Source organism: Catharus ustulatus, chromosome 16 (assembly GCF_009819885.2).
Source record: "Catharus ustulatus isolate bCatUst1 chromosome 16, bCatUst1.pri.v2, whole genome shotgun sequence".
NCBI classification, from domain to species: domain Eukaryota; kingdom Metazoa; phylum Chordata; class Aves; order Passeriformes; family Turdidae; genus Catharus; species Catharus ustulatus.
In genome coordinates this window covers 12,664,677-12,685,110 of record NC_046236.1, presented here as the reverse complement: position 1 = coordinate 12,685,110, position 20,434 = coordinate 12,664,677, and the positions used below count along the sequence as shown (strand labels likewise).

The 20,434-nt window shown below is 39.0% G+C and overlaps 1 protein-coding gene across 4 annotated transcripts in view; it reads right to left on the bottom strand.

The window, feature by feature from the left end:
- The window catches only part of SDK1 (sidekick cell adhesion molecule 1), a 388,639-nt gene that overhangs the window by 272,721 nt on the left and 95,484 nt on the right, over positions 1-20,434 (bottom strand). For all 4 annotated transcript variants that reach the window (XM_033074164.2, XM_033074168.2, XM_033074167.2 and 1 more), the window contains 2 exons: positions 5,777-5,936; positions 301-407 (listed from right to left, as the gene is read on the bottom strand). In XM_033074164.2, the coding sequence (XP_032930055.1) occupies positions 301-407; positions 5,777-5,936 (267 nt within the window). The remainder of the gene's footprint in view (positions 1-300; positions 408-5,776; positions 5,937-20,434) is intronic.

Below are 20,434 nucleotides of genomic sequence, written 5' to 3'. Positions count from 1 at the left end.
CTATCCTCACATCCCATTCCCTTTCAGATGCTGCTGCTTTTCTCTAGATTTTGTTTTTGTTGTTGTTGTTTTTCATAGTTTTGATAGTTTTGTGCATGGCCTTCCTTAATTCTATAAGGTGCAACAGTTCTCTCATGCTACAGATATCTCCAAACAATCTCATTTTCATGGCTCAAAGACTCACAGTGTTGCACTGCTCTGAGCTGCTTCACCTGTTCAGACTGACAAATTTTATAATAATCGGTTTTTTTACCCAAAAAGAAGCTAATGAGTCACAGAACAGCCCCCACTCAGACATACATGCCACTTGGACTTGAGATCTCCTCTGCAGCAGTGCCCCCATCCTGTTCCTCACGATGCACTGGTAGGATCCAGCATCAGCCCTCTGCAGAGCTGGGATGATGTACCTGCAGGCAAAAAGGCACAGTTAGAGAACACTTCTTCCTGCTTTACACTTTGTCTTAAATGCTTATTGTATTTTTTCTTACAAACAGCATTCTTTTGTTATCTCAGGTCTTTGGTTTAATATTTTCTGTTACATACAGATTTTTGAAAGACAGCTGACATGAAATGCATGAAATACCTTTCAGTCTTCAGTTCTGCATGTGATAAATGACAAGTATATAAAGAATTCACATGAAAGACGACCTTAAATATTTTCCCCTAGTTTTCTCTACCCTCATTCATAAGGCAAAGCAGGTGATTAGTTTAGAGGAGGCACAAGAAGACTAAGTGTAGGTATTAGGAAGACTTGCAAGAAATATCAAAGCTTTCCAATGAAAGCTCTGCTGTGTGACCACTGGAACTCAGAGGAATCCTGGAAGTGGCACCGTGTGCTGTGCTCTGTGTTTGCTCTGCCCTTCAAACAGACACTCAGTCCACTAATCTCACCTTCCTCATTCAGCTACATCTGATTGCTCAACATGAAAATGAGCTGATAGGCACAGTTTTAATGGGAATAACACACATGAATAATAGAGATAATCCTGCATTAAACAAACATTAATCACAAGCACATATTCCCCCAGTCACCTTCAGGAGATATTATGGCAGGATTAATGAAAGTCTTTATGAAAGATAAGGAAAAGGAAAACTGCTGAATTTTAATCTTCAAAATTTAATTCCACTAAAAGAAAACATTTCTTCTTAGTCTCAAACCTACTGTACACACCCATGTGCAGAGCTTAATGCCTGAACAGGATCAGGGAGCAGAACATTTGGTGTCATCACAAAACAGACCCCAGCAAATGGGTTACACCACCAAACAGGGACCAAAGCACAGCCCAGCACCGTGGGCAAGCCTCAGACATCCCTGGGATTTCCAGGAGCCCCTGGCTGCCCATGGAGGTGAGCTGGGATTTCTGTGACCTCCTCAGGAGCCACAAGCACATCCCCTCCCCTTGCTGTGTCACTTGGCACCAGCAAGAAAAGGAAGATTCCAACCCCTGCTCTTATGGGAGTCACAGCAATCCCAGCACACAAATAATGACTCTGAAGCAGGAATGTTGTTTCCTCTTGTCTGACAAGCCTCACCATGGGGAATGCAGTGAGAGAACAGGTGAAAATACAAGGCAGAGGATAGAAATCAATAGGACAGAAGGCTCCTCTAGCTCCTTACAAAATAATTTCCTTCTCTGCCAGGCAGAAGATTGTTATAAAACATCATTATAAAAAAAAATAGAACTGAAGATTCTGACAAATACTGGAAATTAATTTTTACAGTTCTTTTTACCCAAGTTATACATTTGTAATCTTTCTTTCTCCCATAAAGATTTAGTGTCCTACTTGGCTGATGTCTTGTCTATTAAATAAAGCCAAAATTAAAGGCCTCTTTCTGAGTATTCATCTGTACTAGGACAGTGATGCAGAGTTAGTTTTGCTACCACCAGGACAAAACAAATCAATTAGATCAGAAGTGTCCTACTTTGGTTCTCTTTTCTGACTTATTAAAGTTTCATCAGGAAACATTCTTAACATGTTGCCTGAAGAAATGAAAATCTCTTAAAAATTTACAGTGAAAATCCCATCTACCTTGGAAGTTCCAAGGCAGCCAAAACCTAGAGCAGCTGGATTCTCAGTGGACCTACTGAGTATAATGTGCAGGTACAGCAAGCAAAATTAGAAGAATTAAATATCACAAGTGGAAAAAAGAGATAGGACATGTGTTAATTCTGTTTGAAACTAGAAAATTGCAAACCTGGGCAAGGGATAAATATTAATGGAATTTCTGATTCTGTGTTTACAATTTTAAACAGTCTTTATGCACCTCATATGTCTTATTATTATTTTTAAACCTAATTTTCTATTGACCTAACAGCCTTGATACTGCTTTTTGTGCTGTGCTTTTCCCATTCCACTTGTTTTCTGACCTGCAAGAAGGGATATAAATAGGCTTTCTAAGTTCTAAATAAGACTTTCTTCCCCAGAATGAACTGAAATCGGAGGTTCATACAATTCCTTACAGTGACAAGACAGAATTTTGCTTTATTTGTCTGTGCTCAAACTTTGAAGACAGATCTTCCCATTGTAGAGATGCCAGGAAGGCTCCCTGAGGTTCCTGGGGATGTCTGCAAGGACTTTGGAAAGTCATCCCTGACTTTTCCCTCATTTTGAATGGCACAGCCAAGCTGAACCTGGCATTGGGAAGCTCCTGCAGAGAGATGGGAGGTGACAAGTGGAAAAGAGAAGCTTCAAGGGGAGTCTCCCTGAGCCTGATGTGCTCCATCACCCCTGTGCAAAGAGCTCCAGGAGGGAGTGGCATCAGCCACCTAAGGAGAAATCCCAGCCAACTCTTACAGTTCACTCCTAATCTAAAATTTAAACCCTCATTTTAATTTTAAATGCCCTAAGAGTTAGAAGGGAAGCTATAGGCTATGGGATTTAATAGTCCTAATTATGGATACAGAATTAAAGCTAAGTGTATTTTATTAGATATTCATGTTACTTTTTATCTACTCAAGCTTTTTAACAAAAGACTTATGGATCAACTGATCTAACTTTTAAAATACAGAAGCAAAATTGAAATGTGTCCAATCCAAATACGTTTAAGGATTTTAGTTGAAAGTGTATGGCTGCTTAGACATGACCTTAGTTTCTTAAATTCCAATAAATCAATATCTCCAGGCCACAAAAGCAAATATGACAGACAAACCTGGTCCAGAACTTAATTCAAAAGAAAACAAAGGGGGGAAAAAAAGAAAACAGAAAAAAAAGATACTGCCTGAACATTAAAGTCCCTTAACTTATAGACATGACCAAAATGGCTCCTGCAGTCAGCAGCATTGATTTGTTTTCATAGCGTGGATCTCAGATCACAAAGAATTTATAAGCTTGTTTTATAAATTCTTAACACAAAGTGGTGTATGCACAGTCACTGTAAAAGGCAGGCTGAGCACACAACGAGCTTCGTTAGACAAAGAGAAGCTGCTCACTCAGGGTCACCAGTGTCACCATGCAAAGACTCCAATTAGTTCTTTACTCACTTGGGCTGTTATAATAATGTATTTTCAGCCTGTTACCATATAGACATTACTTTAACTGAGACACACTAAGTAATATCAATTACCAAAAATCTTTGATTGATGATTCAAATTGCAGCAGAAGTCACTTACTCAGGGAAGATTTGTGCATTTAAACAGACTATTTACCCAAGAGAACTGCACAGCAAACTGTTATGGGGTCAAAGGTTGAATTTTGCAACTGGAATTTTTATGTCTGAGCATATATTTTCCTTGCTTTCATTCATCCTAATGCACCTATGCCATTTTTTTGGAAGCTTAAAGCTTTGCATTTCTATAGAATCAAAATCCTGTTTAGCTAATCTCTGGCTGTGGTGTAGCAGTAGGGATGCAATTTCTAAATTAACATTTTCTATCAATATTATTTCATTATCATAAACCAGCACCTTCCTCTGTGCCAGATCTTTTAATAAGAAATAGAAATAATAAAAATATAAAAAATGCAGAATTAATAAATATGGTTTCAATCATGACCTGACATTCACAAGAACAAATTAAATGCAATATAAGAAACAAGGGACTGACTGCAGGTATGTGCATGCAGGTGTTCCAATAACTGACTTACACTGCCATACACAGTAAAATTCCAATTTTGTATTGGGATGCCCACTTGTTTAAGAAATACCACAGCACTCTGGTCTTATTTCAAAATGTCACACGTTCTTACTCAGGTTTCTCCTAATACCATGAAATGTCACCTCCCAGTGCCTAGCACACTATGGGGCTGCAGTTCTAACCTGTGCTTGCTGTTCATTCCATGTTCCTGTGTTTGCCCTCCCACACCATTTTTCCCATTTTTCCTCCCACTCTCTCAGCATCTCACACGGTCAAGGGCTGCTCCTTCTACCCAGCCACTACAACTGGCTCTGCTGTTGTTGATCAAAACAAGTGGCATTTGCACAAAGCCATGCTCAAACATTCTGTGATTTGTTGTGCTATTAGAGATCTTTTCATTTTCTAGAGAGCATTCACAAATCTCTTTATGTGCATGTGGCTCGTAATCCACATCCAAAGGCTTGAAAGCAGCCACCATTAATAGATCTCAGTCCTAAGAGGGCTCATCCAAATCAAATCTTGAATTTCTAGGTAACTTCATACAGAACTAAATGCTTGGGTTTAAACAGTTGCAAAATACTTGAAATGCCAAATGACCCCCAAAAGTTTTAAAAGGTTATTTAAGGGAATTTTCTCCCCTACTGCTCTGTACATGTAAATAATATCAACAACAGAACTAGGGCTAGGTTATAATTTTAAAAATATTTGAGAAAAGTAATTATGGATTACCTTGTGTAACAATATAGAACTTTAGATCATTATCTGCATTATCTGCATACCAACTTACACTGCAATTTCTATCTGTAGTGATGGAGCATAACTTCTCTCTACCTTAAGCCTTATGTCCCAAAAATGCAGCATTTAGCTTGGTTTGCAAAAGGTACAGGTGTTGTACCTGGGCTCTGTCTGTCACATACCCACCCCTCACAATGTCTGGCAAATTCTACAAAATTTGAAAGCACCAAATAAATTGCATAAAAATTAAATTTCCGTGAGGGTAGGGAAATTTCTGTTTGCATGGAGGAAACCCAGTCAATCCTCCCACATCAGAGAAAAGCAGACAAAACTTGGCTGTCTGGCACGTTGATACTTGGCCAGCCATGTGCTGCCTATCAGCAGGAATGAGCTCTGATAAGCCACACTGGGGTTTTTCTCCTGTTTGATGGAATGTCTGTGGGATGGGGAGCGAGGCAGGAAGGAGGTCCTGGGGGCAAACTGCACAATCATTAAAGGGCAGTTTGTTAAATTATCAGCTCAGTTTTGGAATTCCTAGGATTGAAACAGAAAGTTTTGTGTGGAATTTAAGGCAGACCACATTCCTCTGGATCTGATGGAGACACACAGTCCCAAGGAGCTCGGCTCTGTTCAAGGATGAGCTCACACATCGTATGTAACGTTTAGCTAAGGAATGTGTCTCCTGTTTATCACAAACACAGTGAAAATTTACATCTCCAGCAAAAGGCACTTCTGATACTTAAAAATTCCATGTTAGAACCCACGTTTTGAAGCATCAAGTCTCATTTTCAGCAATCTCATCTCATCTGGTTACAAAACCCACTCTTCTTTCATAACAAACCCCCAAGTCCCTGTGTCTGTATCTACAAAGCTCTTTGAGACATTGGGAAAACGAGGGGGTGGGGTTTGGTTTGGGGTTGTTTGTTGCAATTCCACTTGCAGGAGGTGATTATGTGGATGTTATTTACTTGTATTCACTGGAGTAGGAGGTGATTTCAGTGTCGTTGTGCAACCACTTGAATTCCAAGGGCCAGCTGCCTTCGGCGAGGCACGTAAGGACCAGCCGGTTCCCTTCCAGGTGCAGCTGGGGCAAGCCTGGCTCTGTCTTGAAGAATGGTGCAACATCCCCTGAAATACAAAGGAAAAAATGGGTTTGGAGGCTATTTAGGAAAATATAGGAGAAACTACTGCTATTTAGCTGATTTCTTCTCAACACAGTCATGGTAAAACAAGAAACAACATGATTCAGTTAAGGCTTGAGCTGGTACATTAATAACTAGGCTTTATCTTTAGGGGCTGAATTACCAAGATCTTGATAAACTTTGTCCTAGCCCACTCACATAAGCTTTTGTCCATATTTACTCTTTCTCCAGATGAGAATTCCAACACTGTCTGTTGTGTCAGGCAGTGAACAGCCCTATTGGCTTTTTTTCCCCCTTCTCCTTTCTGAGAATTAAATCCCCTCAAAGCTTTTTCCTTTTTTTTTATTTCTTGAATAGAAACCAGAAGAGTAATCTTGGATAGAAATGATTATCACAGCAGGAAAAGTCTCAGGGTAAATGAAGATTCTTGATAGGGAAAAGAATTTAGAAAAAAAACACCTCACAAGTCTAATGTATTTTTCTATGTTCTTGCCAACCAAAATGTGTTAAATTATATTACCTGAAGCCACTAACAGATTTTTGAATTAGGGTACTTCAGTAATATGCAAGGGTCACATGTAATCTCAAACTCTTGTGTATCACAAATAAAACATTCCAAGCAGCAAAATTCTTGATGGGTAAATTGCCAAAGCTCTGCTCAAATACAGATTGATTCTGAGTCCACACCTGCTGGAGATCTACCCCAGTCACCTCTGGAAGATGAAGGCTTTTCACACTTTAGATAGCAAATTTCTACTTGTAACTGTAAAGGAATTATAGGCTTAATTTTAGAAGAGTGTAAATACCTTCTATAGCCAAAACTAACACAGAATGGCCTGGGTGGAAATGATGTTTCAACTCATCAGTTCCAACCCCTGCCATGGCAGGGACACCTTCTGCTACACCAGGTTGCTCCATCCAACCTGGCCTGGAACACTTCCAGGATTTTATGATTACATTTCTAAAACATAGGCGATATATTCAAAGTCAGAGATTTAATATAAACTATTAATAATGCTGAATAAGTAGACAATACTGAGCTCTTCTTTGAAGTGTGCAGGGGATGTGTTTGTATTTTATAAAGTACAGAAAAAAAACCAAGAGAGACAAATGTCCCAGTGCAAGTAATGGTTCAGTTAAACTGCAAACCTTCCTTTAAACACTTCTTTTTACACAAGCTCAGGCATTTTTATACTTGCAATTTAAAGAGTTTCACCTATTTTTTACAGTTTGGAGTGAAGTGCCCCCCTGTGCTGTTCAAGGCTGGTTGGAATTTTTGAATGCACAGGTCACAGAGGCACTGAGAGCCCCAGGACAGCCCCAGGAGCTTGGGCAAGGGGTGCTGTGGTGGTTCCCAGTGCCCTGGTGTTCCACTGGGGGTCACAGCCCAGCCTGGGGATGTGAAAGTCTCCAAGCCTTTGCCTTTCACTTTGCTCAGGGGATTTTTCTGACTGCAGAGCACATGGCAGCACTGACTCATTACTGAAGGGTCTGAGCATGGCCATGGAGCCCCAGGCCCACTGGTGCCAAAAATCTCCTGCAATGGGCTGTATATCACCCACAGCTCCCCACTCATCTGATGATTTGGATTGACAAATTGTCTCCTGAGTTTTTAGAATTTAACTTCAGGAACACAGTCATTTATGCAGAAAGAAAAAGCACATATTCTTAAGGCAATGCTCATAAACTATCACACAAAATCCAATCTAACAAACTGAATTAAAAACTGTATTTTTGTAGGGTCCTTTTCTGATCACTAGCATTTTAAATAACCTGTCTTTCAAACAAACTGATTTATGACAAGTGCAGAGCAGCAGTATCTTCTCTAAATTGGCTATATAGGAAGCTACAACAATTCAACATATGAGAAAACTGGAACAGTTCCAAACTAGCAGATATTCCCAGACAAGCCAAAGAGAGTTTTTACACTTCTCCACACTATTACATGACTGAGAATAAATTCTGCAAAGCTTCTCTTTAGTTGTTGTTTTAATGACTGCAATTATTGTGAAATCATCCCAATTCTCATTGTCTCCTAACTAGTAAAACCAACCAATATTTTAAACATTAAATAGAAAAAAATTAAGTTGGAGTTAGAGGATGTTCCTGTGAAATACAGCTATTTTACCTAGAGTGAAAAGCAAATTTTTACAAAGGTATTTCTAAACAAAAGAGAAAATGTTATATCCTGTCAAAGGTATTTTGGGGAGCCTCCCAGGGGAGTTTCAAATGTTCTACCCTGGTAAGATTAAAGGTGTCAGGCTTCCTCTGGAGATGGAAAAGCAGCAGCTGGGAGCAGTGCTGCTGCTCAGGGGAAGATAACAGAGCTCAGTTAGTAAAGTGAAATTATTAGTGCTGAGTCTCCTGAAAACAACAATTACCTGCTCATGCACAGAGGCTCCTGGAATGAGTTCCCTACACTATTCCTTCCCAAAGTTTTGTCACCGACGGAGAGCTCAGTGGAAGTTGTGTCTGCACCAAACTGAGTCATTTGTTGGTCCTTGTTTTCAGTGATTTACAGACTCAGCAGCACAACCTCCTGCATTACTGACTCTGAATTATCCACTCACTCCTAACTTATGTCTTTCCAAGAAAAAAATGATGCATTTGGAAGACAAAGTGCTGCCCACAAGTCTGTCATTCAGCCCTACATTTCCTACTCAAGTATTCCAAACCCAGTGATGCTGTAGCCCACTCAGAGCTATCTCCCATTTAAAGCATCACAATCAAACTGTTATTACATGAAAATGATTCTCAAAACTCAATCCAGTTCTGTTAGAAGCTAAAATTTAATAGACCTATGGGAATATTTTTATAAAGAGTATAGCATGCTTTATAAATTACCCTGGCTCTCTGGAAGATTTACTTAAACCCTTGAAGTAATTTTATCTTCTAATCTTTTATTCCTGACTTTCTCATCAATCACATACCATCAGTTTATCAAATTCAATTATGCAATCAGAGCTCACTAAATATTCACTGAAAGCAGAAATGAAAATAAAACACAGAGAAAAAAAGTTCCTTGCAGAGAGGCAGCTTTGATGACGTTGGCATTTCTGCAGCACAGAGCTGCTCCCACCTCCTGCTCAGGATCAAACCTGGGCTGCACCCTGGGCTTTATTTACAGCTTTAAGCTGTAATGGAAAGCAGAATTTAAACCTGGACCTGCAAGGAGAAGTTTGTTATAGAGCATCCCAGGGAAACAGGAAAATTGGCAGGGAAAAAGATGAAAGCCATCTCAGAGGGGTTGTGGGAAAGAAATAACTGGCTGAGGGATGGAAGACACAAGGGGGCAGTTAATAGGTATGAGATACTTGCACTCAGTAATTAACTACAGGAAAGGCTCACCAGGAGGGTAACCTTGGCCAACCATGGGTTTAGAAGCCAGGAAGGCATGTTTTGCTTTATAATCTTCAAGAATGGAATAAAATGCTAATTAAAAGACTGAGTCCTAAAATCAAAAATAATAAAATACTGCAATTATTATTCTTGACTTGAATACTTTTCTGCCTACCAAAAAAAAAAAAAAAAACAAAAAACCAAAAAAAAACAAACAAAAAGAAATTAAGCAAGCATTTATTCTATACACTGTTGCTTTTTCTAAATGTGTTAATACTTTCAGCCTCTCTGGCTCTTCAGTGATGCTGATTTAAAAATAAAAGTAATAATAATTAAAGAACTTTTTGAGTTGCAAGAAGGAGCAAAGGGATAAGGTGCCAATCTGTTGGCACATGTATATTAACAGCTTCAGTAAATTTTCATTAAGTCTGCTTACCAAACTTGCCAATATCCTGACTTGTGCCCTTAAAAGGATGCTGCAGATTTATTTTTATGTAAATCTCAAGAAGAAGTAGGACTGAATTTGCCCAAATTATCTTGCCATTTGCTCCACAGTTTTGATTTTCTGCACCTCCAAACTGCCTGAGTTTCATTCCACTGCTGGCTTGGCCCATCCACTTTCTTTCTTTGGTACATGCAAAGCTTAGATGGATTTGACCTCAAAATAAAGACTCAGGACTAAATTCACGACATCCAGACAGTTTTTCCTGGACTAATGCTGACATTGAAATACAAAATATTGCTGGGTGCAATTGTCCCCTCCCCTGGGCTTGTCCTCAGCCCTGGCAGATGAGATCCAGCACAGGAGAGCTGATAGCTCCCTCATGCTCCATTCTCCCTGAAAGTCACCTTCAGGCACAAATTTACCAGCAGGACCTGGAGGGGAAAAGGCAACCTGGCTGGACAGCTTTGGAATGGCAACAAAAATGCCAGGAGTAGAGAGACACTCATTAAATACCCAAGGACCCCCAATCCCATAAGGATTGTGTGAGTGAACATGACTCCAGAAGCTGGAAAACACCATCTCAAGGACCTCAAACATCCCCTCTAACAAACAAATTAACAAGGCTCAGCTAATGATTCTGAGCCCTTGAAGAGCTTACATTTGTAAAACACATAAAGCAAAGTCAGATTAAATAGATCTTTCAGTTCCTACAAGGTCTTACAGGATCTTGAAAGCAGTCGCACAGTCCTGTCCCTCAGGAATTAATAAATTTTAATTAAAGACACAATTTGATCTTGAGAACCTCTACCCTGTGGAGAAGAGGAACATTACAGTACTCCAGAGAAGTACCACATCACCCTCATCAGTAAAACCCACTGCAACTACCCTCTTCAAATCTCAGCTTTTATTCTCCAGAAATGTTGAATACCAACAGCTGCAGGAAAAATCAGGTGCCCACTTCCTGAAAAAAACCCAAGTTTCTGTGGCCCTGAACACCCAGAGGAAGGAAAATGCAAGGAGTGCTGAGAGCAGGTTTTTACTATTTGTCTTTGTTATGCATCTCTACTTTTAAGTCATTTTTATGTGAGCTAATATTGAATATTAAAAGTAGATCAACCTGCACATAAATCAGCAACTCAGAGCAAATACAGCTCAATCACTTAACAAATACCAGGTGAGCAGCTGCCTTTCCATTGCTCAGTTGGCCCTACAGGTTCAATATTGAAAAGAGAGTTGTGACTCAGATACACTTTTCAAACTTAAAAGAAAAACACAATGGGTTTATTAAGTAGCACACCTCTATTGATTTTGGCTTATCAATCTCCCATCAAAACATGAGGCACATTACTGTTTCTTCATATGCTTCTAAAGCTAGGATCAACTGAGAGGGGAAAATAAAGAAAATAAAGAATGATTTCTGAGGAATTCTCCAGGAAAATGAGGCAGGAGAAGATCAGCCATACAGAAATGATTTTGCTCTCAGTGTCTGCTAGGAAAGGAGATATGAGCAACCTTCAGGTGGGTGAACAATGACAGCCAAGGAAAGAGTATCCAGAAGGTCTGTCTGGGGCATTGAAGGTGTGACACAAAAGTAAAATGGTAAAAAGGCAGGAAACCCAAACTAGAGGCAGGAAGAATCTTTTCAGTAATCCACAGAAATTGCTACAACCATGGACAGCAAAACCCCGTTCAAGACCAGACTGAATTTCAGCTGTGAGCACAGTCAAGCACGAGCTGCTCTGCTCTGACAGCAAATAACTGCAACCTCCTGAGAAAATGGCTTTTCTTCTTATGCCCAAGTTGAATATGGAAAAGATTTTCCTATTCAAAAGGATCTTTTGGTCTTGCTATCTCAGTTTTCTAATCTCAGAGTTTCTGATATACATGCATACATGTGCTAGCTCTGGATGCAAGTTGTATTCTCTTGTGGAAATGAACTTCAATAGATTATATGGCATATGAATTTGGAATTATAACACAGTAAATCCTGGGAAATGTACCAGAAAGTCAGATTGGACTCAGATATATTTGAATCAATCTTCTTTTGAATGTAAACCTTCTAAAATGCATTGGTGAGTTGCTGGGGAAGTTAGTATATGATCTATTCATAAACTGTCAACAATGTCAAACATACATTAGAGCATTCAGTCACTTTAACTGTATTGATTTGCAGGAAGTCTATTTTACCCAAAATATTGGATCTTTGAGATTCAAATTTTTGTGGTTGGAAGTATGACATAAATCACCAAGTACAACAATTAAATTTAAATTGCATTTTACTACCTCATTCTAAACCTCGATTGCAAAGGACTGATGCATCATAGTGAATATTTCATTAAAATAGCAGGTTATTTTTCAAATATACTGCAGCAGCTAAGAATTTTCACACAATGGTATAAAGCATTCTCTCAGAATGGATTTCCTGAACTTTCATCAAAGATGGTATCTGATTTTATATTGGAAGGGTACTGAAGCAACTGTATTTAAATCAGCCTTTCTTCCCAAATTCCACACATCAAGTAAATGAGCCCAAGCTGCCCATTTTTGTCATCCTAGAGATTAAAAAGATAACCTTCTTTTTAGGTACCTCCATTATAATCCCTGAATGCAAATACAGATATCAGCTGAGGTTGATGGATGGTGCTTTTAGAGGTTTAATTGGGGATGGAATTAAATTGTTTTAGGACTCAGCAAGTTCTGTGAGGAAGCCCACATATTTTTAGAATAAGTGACATTTATTTCTTTTAAATGCACAGTCACAGGGAGACAAGATTTCAATGGGTAACTTCTTTTTTTTTTTGCCTTGAACAGCTCACATAACTAATTGGCAAGTTAGCTATTGGGTAATTGCCAATCATATATTTGATTTGGATGGAGGAAATATTGAACTAAAGATTGCAAACCTGTTGCAGTCCATCCCAAGAGGAAAACGAAACATTCTGTAATGTATAGTTATGATTAGCTTTCAACAATTCAATAGAATAGGAGTCTCAAGCGGCAAGAACGAGTGTTTCACACTGATAGTTAAGTAGATTTAATTAAAAATTCTTTTTTTTTTTTAAATTGAAGCATCACTTCTCTATTTCAGAATTACCTAAACGGCACTGCAGATTCCAGTTGGCTTCTCTGCTCCTCATTTTTTTGCTGCAAACAGGCCAAATGTTTTTCCCAAATCTTGGCTAACACATAATATTGCTTAAAAGAACAAACATCCTAATTCATTCCCTGGAAACTTCTATAATTCTAAGATAAACACCATGAAGTGAGTTGCTACAGTAAAACCTGTTTTGATATTTCCAACATCTCTTCCCTGTTTTAAGGCACAAACATTTCTTGTTATCTCTCTTAGCTTTCTTCCATTTTTCTCTATGAACAGCTTTAGATGAACTATAAAAATCCTGAGACAACAGAAAAAAGCCAGAGCAGATGTTTTTAAGATAAAAAAAGAAAATCTTACTATCACAGACTGCTTAAAAGTCCTTAAACATAACCTGTTCTTTGTATTCATAAAATCTACTCCATAACACTCTGCCATCTATTTAAAGACCATCCTTTCATTCACTACACAATCACTTCTTGAAGAATTCCCTTTTGAGAAACGATTTCTCAAGTTTTATTAGAAACACTCAAAACAGAACTGAAAGGAGGAGGGCCCTCAGAACCACAGCAGATTTTTATAGGACCTGGATTCTGATAGAAAAAAAGAAAAAAAGACAGTGGTTGGTAACATCACTCCATTAAAATTCAACATAAACCTCTCTCAGTTATCCCCAAATACACCAAGAAAGATTTTCCCACATGCAATTGTATTATTCTTCTCTTAAAATTGATTTCTTTAGCAGACCAGCCAAGGAGAAAAAAAAATAATGAGCTGATATCGTTTTAACTGAGCCTCAAGCAGCTCCTGATGTATTAACCGAAAATCCCACTAAGGCTTCCTTTTCCCATTTAATTTCTACACCTCATGTTTTAGTCTCACTTTCTGACCACCTGTAATAATTCAGTTCAGTCGGGGCAAAAAAATTCTGTTGGTTTATTGTTTGTCAGAAGGCAGCCACTACTCATAGCTCTGTGAATTCATGGAACACCACAGAACCCCAGAATGGGTTGGGCTGGAAAGGACCTTAAAGTTCATCCAGTCCCACCCCTGCCGTGGCAGGGCCACCTTCCACTATCCCAGGCTGCTCCAAGCCTCATCCAGCCTGGCCTTGGACATTTTCAGGAATTCAGGAGCAGCCACAGCTGCTCTGGGAATCTGTGCCAGGGCTTCACCTCCCTCACAGGGAAGAATTTCTTCTCAATATCCCATCTAAAGCCACCCTCTTTCAGCTTGAAGCCATTACCTGCTGCAAGGCTAAAAATCAAAAAGCTACACATGATCTTAAATTATGTTTAGTGTAGCTCATCCACAAAAAAAGCTCCTGAATTTTTTTTTTTAATATTCATGAGATTGTTTTTAAGAAAGTTACAAATGCACTGAAAGAAAAAGCACATTATACAAAGTGTGTAAATGAAAGAGAACCCATTAACTATGAAAACCAAAACAAAATCTCCAAAGGAACCTCCAGCCTCTGAATTTGGTATCAAAGCACAACCTCTGTGCTTTTCATATTCTCTTCATACAGTGATGTTTACAGAGCCTCACTCAGACTCGAGGAAATAAGTTGTTAGTGTTTAAACCTCAGCCCACAGCAGGTGGAAGGCAGAGCTGCCTGGCTGAAAGAAAATCCAAATATAGCAAGATTTCCTTCATTATTTTAACCACAAAGGAAGGAAGCTATTGTTGCTGCTACATTATCTACAATCTCCAACTACTGTAGGGCAGCCTGATCACGCTGATATCTAACCAGCAATTTATAAATATATCTGCTAAATAATCCAACTGACACCGGCACGAAGGAGAGATGAAACCCTGCAGAACACTTAACAGGAGAGAAAAGATGAAAATATAAATGTGCTTCCCTCAAGTTCATCCCTGCTGTAAGAGGCATTCTTAGTGTGCAGAAGATAAATTAAATCAAAAAGGTAAACAGCTGAGGAGTGTCTGGAAGTACCAGAACAGAAACACGAGAGCAGCAGGAGGAAACAAAGGAACAGCAAAGGCACTGCCAGACCTGAAAGCCATGTCAGGCACCTATTTATGTTCTCAAGGAGAATTTATTTCTAAGTAGCAAAGCAGCTATGAATATCCAGAGAAGATATAAACACATCTCTTTTGATGAAGGGGGCTGGGGGAAATGATTCATGCTCGAACCTTTGTTAAAAGCAACGCTTACTGCTCGCTGCTATTGTTATTTTGTTTAAATGTAACTTGCAGTTTTCTTTTTTATTTTCTTTAAACTTGAAAAATGTAAATAGGTTTAGAAACTGGCTCAAAAAACTCAGAGGATCTCAGTGTTGTCACTGAAGTGGAGGGTGGTGAGCACAGGAGCCCAGATTATGCTGAGCAGAGACAGGACTGCTCGTGTCCTTGTGTGACGCTGGGTTGGGACAGAAATGCCAACAAAGCACAGCACAAAGTTCACAGGACCCAGCTGAAATAATCCCACACCTCCAGCAAGCCCTGGGACAGGGCCCTGGTCAGAGGCAGGAGCACAGAGCGAGCCCTGCAGAATTCTCGGGGCATTTTTGGAGACTGTCCCATTGGGATGGATCAAAGGCTCTGTGGAAGCCTCACACAAAATGGGCACCTTCATTTTCCCAAATATCACCACTTATTTCTGTGTCTTTTACATCAAATCCTTTCAGAACTACCCAAGTGGAATTCCTTCACCACTTCAAGAAAAATACACAGATCTAGAGATTATAGAATTATTTTCAGCGATACCGACGAAACATGTAATTTCTTCTTGTCAAAATGGGAAGAAACATATCACTGTTCTAGCAAACATAACTGAGCTTGACACATCTGAAGGGAAAGAAAAGGAGTTAGTTGATTAATCTGGATATTTTATTTAATTTTCTTTGGGTTATAAATAAGCAGCAAGTTAATACTGTTTTCAACTTTTGACAGTTCTAATGTTAATTACATGTACTGGATTTTATAAATCAATACTTCTTACATAAAGTGTTATTTAACTTGTCAAGTGCAGCAATAGATCAATGCATTTACTGTTCTTGCTAACATTGATGGATGACATGCATCAAAAGCATATGTAAAGGAAAAATAAAAGACTTATTTGTAAGCCAGACAGGGTTAAACCCCAGTTAGACAGACAGGGAATTTAAACAGTGTTTTGAAAATTACAACTTTATTAAGGTGTGAAAAGTTTTCTTCTTGTTTGGGTTTTTGGAAGTTTGGAGTTTTTTGGAGTTTGGGGTTTTGTTTGGGGCTGATTTGTGGGATTTTTTTCTATCAGCAGCAGACTGCTCTGTGTACAGAATTTCTATATTAAATCTGGGCATCCTATAGGATACAGGAACAATGAATTGCACCTCCCAAATTTCAAATATATTTCACCAGAGAAGAACATCCCCATGTTCAGCACACAGTGCTTCCATCTAAACATACGAATAAGGTGATAAAAAACCCCAAACCATAGTTCATTACTATTTCACCATTTGCAAACATGCTACAGTTAAAGTGCCTAAAATTTTAAAGGATGTAAATGAAAAATTTTGATCATAAATCAACCTCAAAGACTGCATTCACTGCATTATGAGCTGTAATACAAGAAGGACTCAGTCAAGAACCATCCTAAGTCAGGGCTAATACACCTGCTCATCTTGAAGAGAGATATAGGTCACAAAGTCAGTAATTCTCATTATTCATTTGTCCCATTTGTAAAGAAGACATAAAGTATATTAAAATTATGAAATCCCAAGGAACTGTATGTAACTAGAGTAAATCAATAAAATATTGGTTTAAACCCATTATCAGAAGCATGTATATATACAAAATATATAATCATGTACTGAAATAGAAAGGAAAATTGTTTTCCTTCTGCTATTGATAGATGTCTCAGGGCACAAGTAATAATTGCACAATAAGTCATTTCCCATTCACAGAATGACAAAAAAAGTCCTTTTGCATTAAAAAATGTCATAAGGATGGGCTTTTCAAAGTTACAAAAGGTAATGAATGTAAATTCGAAGTGTTATCCTTTGGACGTAATTCTTGCAATCATTACATTTTAGAGTAATTTATCTCACTAGAAAATAGAAAGAGATCTTTGTTGTACCACCACAATATTCAGTGAAGAACAAGGAGGCTCCACTCCATCAGCTCTGCTACTTTGGACAATTTTTATGAGAAGTAGCAAGCAATGACTACAATCCGCAAGTTGTCTTAGCATGTTTGAGAAATAATTAACAAAAAGGAAAAACTGAAAAGCAGTGGTGAGTCTAAGTCAAAAAGAAGTTTGTAAAGTTGTCTTCAAACCTTGGGAAAAGATGAAATTCTATTAAACAAAAAATTTTAAGGCAAAAAACTATGAAGAAACCACTTAGTCTACTGGTAACATGTGTCCTGCAGGACCTTGTTAACATCTTCAATGAGGCTGAGTTAATGTAAAAAAAGTCATGAGATTGTCTTCAGAGTTGGAGTATTTTGTTTAAAATAATCCAACAAAAGACTTCAGAAAAACCCTTCTAAATTGTTAAAGGGGAACAGGCACAAAAGGAAAGGAGATCAGCTGGCTCATGTACAGCCTGGGTTTGAACGTCTGCAGGATTTCTGTGAGCTCTCAGGCACCTGAGCAATGGGAAAATATTGTCCATGTGAAAAGTGGGAACTGTGCACGTGTAACCTTTGTGTCCTGCTGGAAACTGGGAGTGAGGAGAAGGGAGAGCCTGTGGGCGACTGCCAGGACATCAAACACACAGCACTCAGGGCACACTCAGAAATCCACAGCAGCTCTGTCCATCCCACTGGCCACAGCACACCCTGGCAGGGAGGAAACCACCAAACCCTGCATGTTCCACTGAGCAGGCTGGATCCCAGGGCTGCTCTCACACCCAGGCAGCAGCACCTGCTGGAGAGCAATCCAGGGAACACAGACAGGCTGGCCAAACCCAGCTCAGCCACACCAAACAAACGCAGAGCAAAGCTCTGCTCCGCGCTCCCAACCCGGCCAAGCTGGCAATAATGAAGATGTATATCCACAAGGAGCATGGAATCAGCCAGAACCTCGAGTCATGAGCACTCCTGTGTCCTGTAAGAGCTGAGCCCTGGGCGGGTTTACAAGTTCCATCCAATTGCTCACTGGGGGAACAATCTGCTGGCTCAGTTCTCTGCAGGATTGCCCCAGTCCCTCCAGTCCTCTGCTGCTGCTCTGTACATCCACATACATCACCAAGCTGACAATTCAGAACCTGGCCCAGATGGATGTACAACCCCAAACAGTGCTGTTTGTTAAATATAAAAGCCATTAATCAGAGTAATTTGCTTTATTAAGCTCTGTGGGAGAAAGGGACAAATCTAGATGACGTATTGTTACCCGAGTTTAGCAGAGTGCATCACAGGATGACACACACCCAGCTCATTTTCACCCAGCAACACCAGAGAAAAACGGTGACAGCAGAAATGTTCCCCCCAGAAAAAGTAGATTATTGCAGGACAAAGAAAGCAGGAAAGGGCATCCTAAATGCTTTCTTTGAGTAGCTAAAGCATGTTATTTTCCCTGGAGGAAATAATTACATTCTCTGAAAGGACTGGCAACTTCAAGTTATTTTTAAACAAGAGCAGTTCTTTGTGTAACAGGAGCACTGAGTTGTTTCAGGGAAGCAATAGGTGAGACTGGATCACTGAAGTTAGCTTCACCTTCCACCGGGCACTTAATGCCAGCCCAGCTGGAAAACAGCCTGGGCTGTTGGAGGTTTAAGCTCAGAAATAATACTTATTTCATCTTCTGACTCTGAAATTCCTCACATTTTTAGCCACAGGACCAAAAAATATCAGGCATACCTCCTGCCCTTCCAAACTTAAGCTTTACAAGAAAATCATATATCTGCACCACATGAAAAAACATTCCAATTTTAACAGCCAAGAAGACTTTCACAAACAAATGACAGAAAAAGTCCTCTAGAAACACCTAGAAATGGTTTCTTCTTAACTTTTAAAATTATTTACAGGAGGAAGGAAATCTCGTAGGTAGCTATTTGTTTAACAGACAAAAGAAAACATTTCTATGCATTAATTTCTTTTGGAGAAGGTCACTGAAGCGGAACACAGTTGTGATTCTTTAGCGATGCTCTGACACACTACTGCAAACAAAGCTTATTTTGCAGGTTGTGTTGCAGGGCAGAACACCCTGGCTCTGGCACAGCAGAAATCCCTGTGATCCCAGCAAGGGAGGTGACAGGGCAGCCTCCTGGCCACTTGCTCTGGTCTGCCTCCCACCATGGTGTGAATAAGGGAAAAACAGGAAAAAGCTCCAGGTCACGTCCCTGTTGGATGGAGTTTGGAATTGGATGAGCTTTAAGATCCTTTTCAAACCAAACCATTCTGTAATCTTATGATTCCATGAATTGCTAAAATAATTTTTAAATAGTTTGACCTGAATATCATTTATGTGATATATACTCCTATGACCTTGTTTTAAAGGTTTATCACATAGATACTCCCATCTGCACATTTTTCACAATCAGAGCTTTCACTGATGTGGTTTATGAAAATGTCTTTCAGCAGCATGGATTTCAAAAGGCTTCTTTATGGAGGAAACCTCTGAAAGAGCCTCCTCCAGAAGCCCTGTCTGCCTTAAGAGCAAACAGACTGAAATGTTGGTGCATTATTGCTGGCTCATTAAGAAGCAAATTAGTTGTTTTTGTCTTTGTTTAGCAGTACTCCACAGGTACTTATTTTGACACTGCTTTAATGTGCAAACACATTAAATTAACGTGTTTCACAGTTACAGGAAACATTCATTGGACAAAGGCCAACCCTGCAGCCTCCCAGCAAAAATTATTATTTCTATATTAAAGTTAAATAAAGCAAATAAGACACTTCTCCACATGTGCTTTTTTTGCCAACCCATTGCATTTGAAGATGATTATTTTTATCTTTCTATTTAATATTTACAACGTATCTCAAATACAATTTATTACAAAAAAAATTCATAAAAATAGCACAAATGACTAAAAAATGATGGCCAGGCATGACCTTCTCCTCTGTGTATACAACCAAATCATTATGATTGTGTGTGCAAAGTTCAAGAACAACCTCTGTTATTTGTCTATACTATATATAGAAACCAAGTTCTATTAATAAACAGTCAGCCTAAATTAGCATTAAGACAATACTTATTTAGTTTAGACTTTTGGCCTTTAGCTTATATCAGCTTACAAGTAAACAGAAGAAGTATAATAATGGCAAATAAAACAATGAAGCAGTAAAAATAACATGATGATGGATTAAAATATATTGTTCTAGTTGGGAGTCAATAGGGCAAGTGCTTTATAAAAATTCTGTTTTGCTTTGACAAAATCAGTACAATACTTGCTGGTACAAGCAATAAAAAAAACCTCCCATAAAACACTTCCGACTCCGCTTTCCATTTTAATGGCTGCAGGCAAAATTCAGAATACATTTGTCAAGTTGATATTATCAACACAACAGGGGTATGCCTGACTTGTTCTACATTTGTTCTCAAAGTTCACTTTAGAGGCCATCAGCCAGGAAAGAACACAGGAAACTGAAATCATTCCTACCAGGCAGACACAGAAATATATCTTCAAATATTTAAGAGAAGTTTCAGTAAATA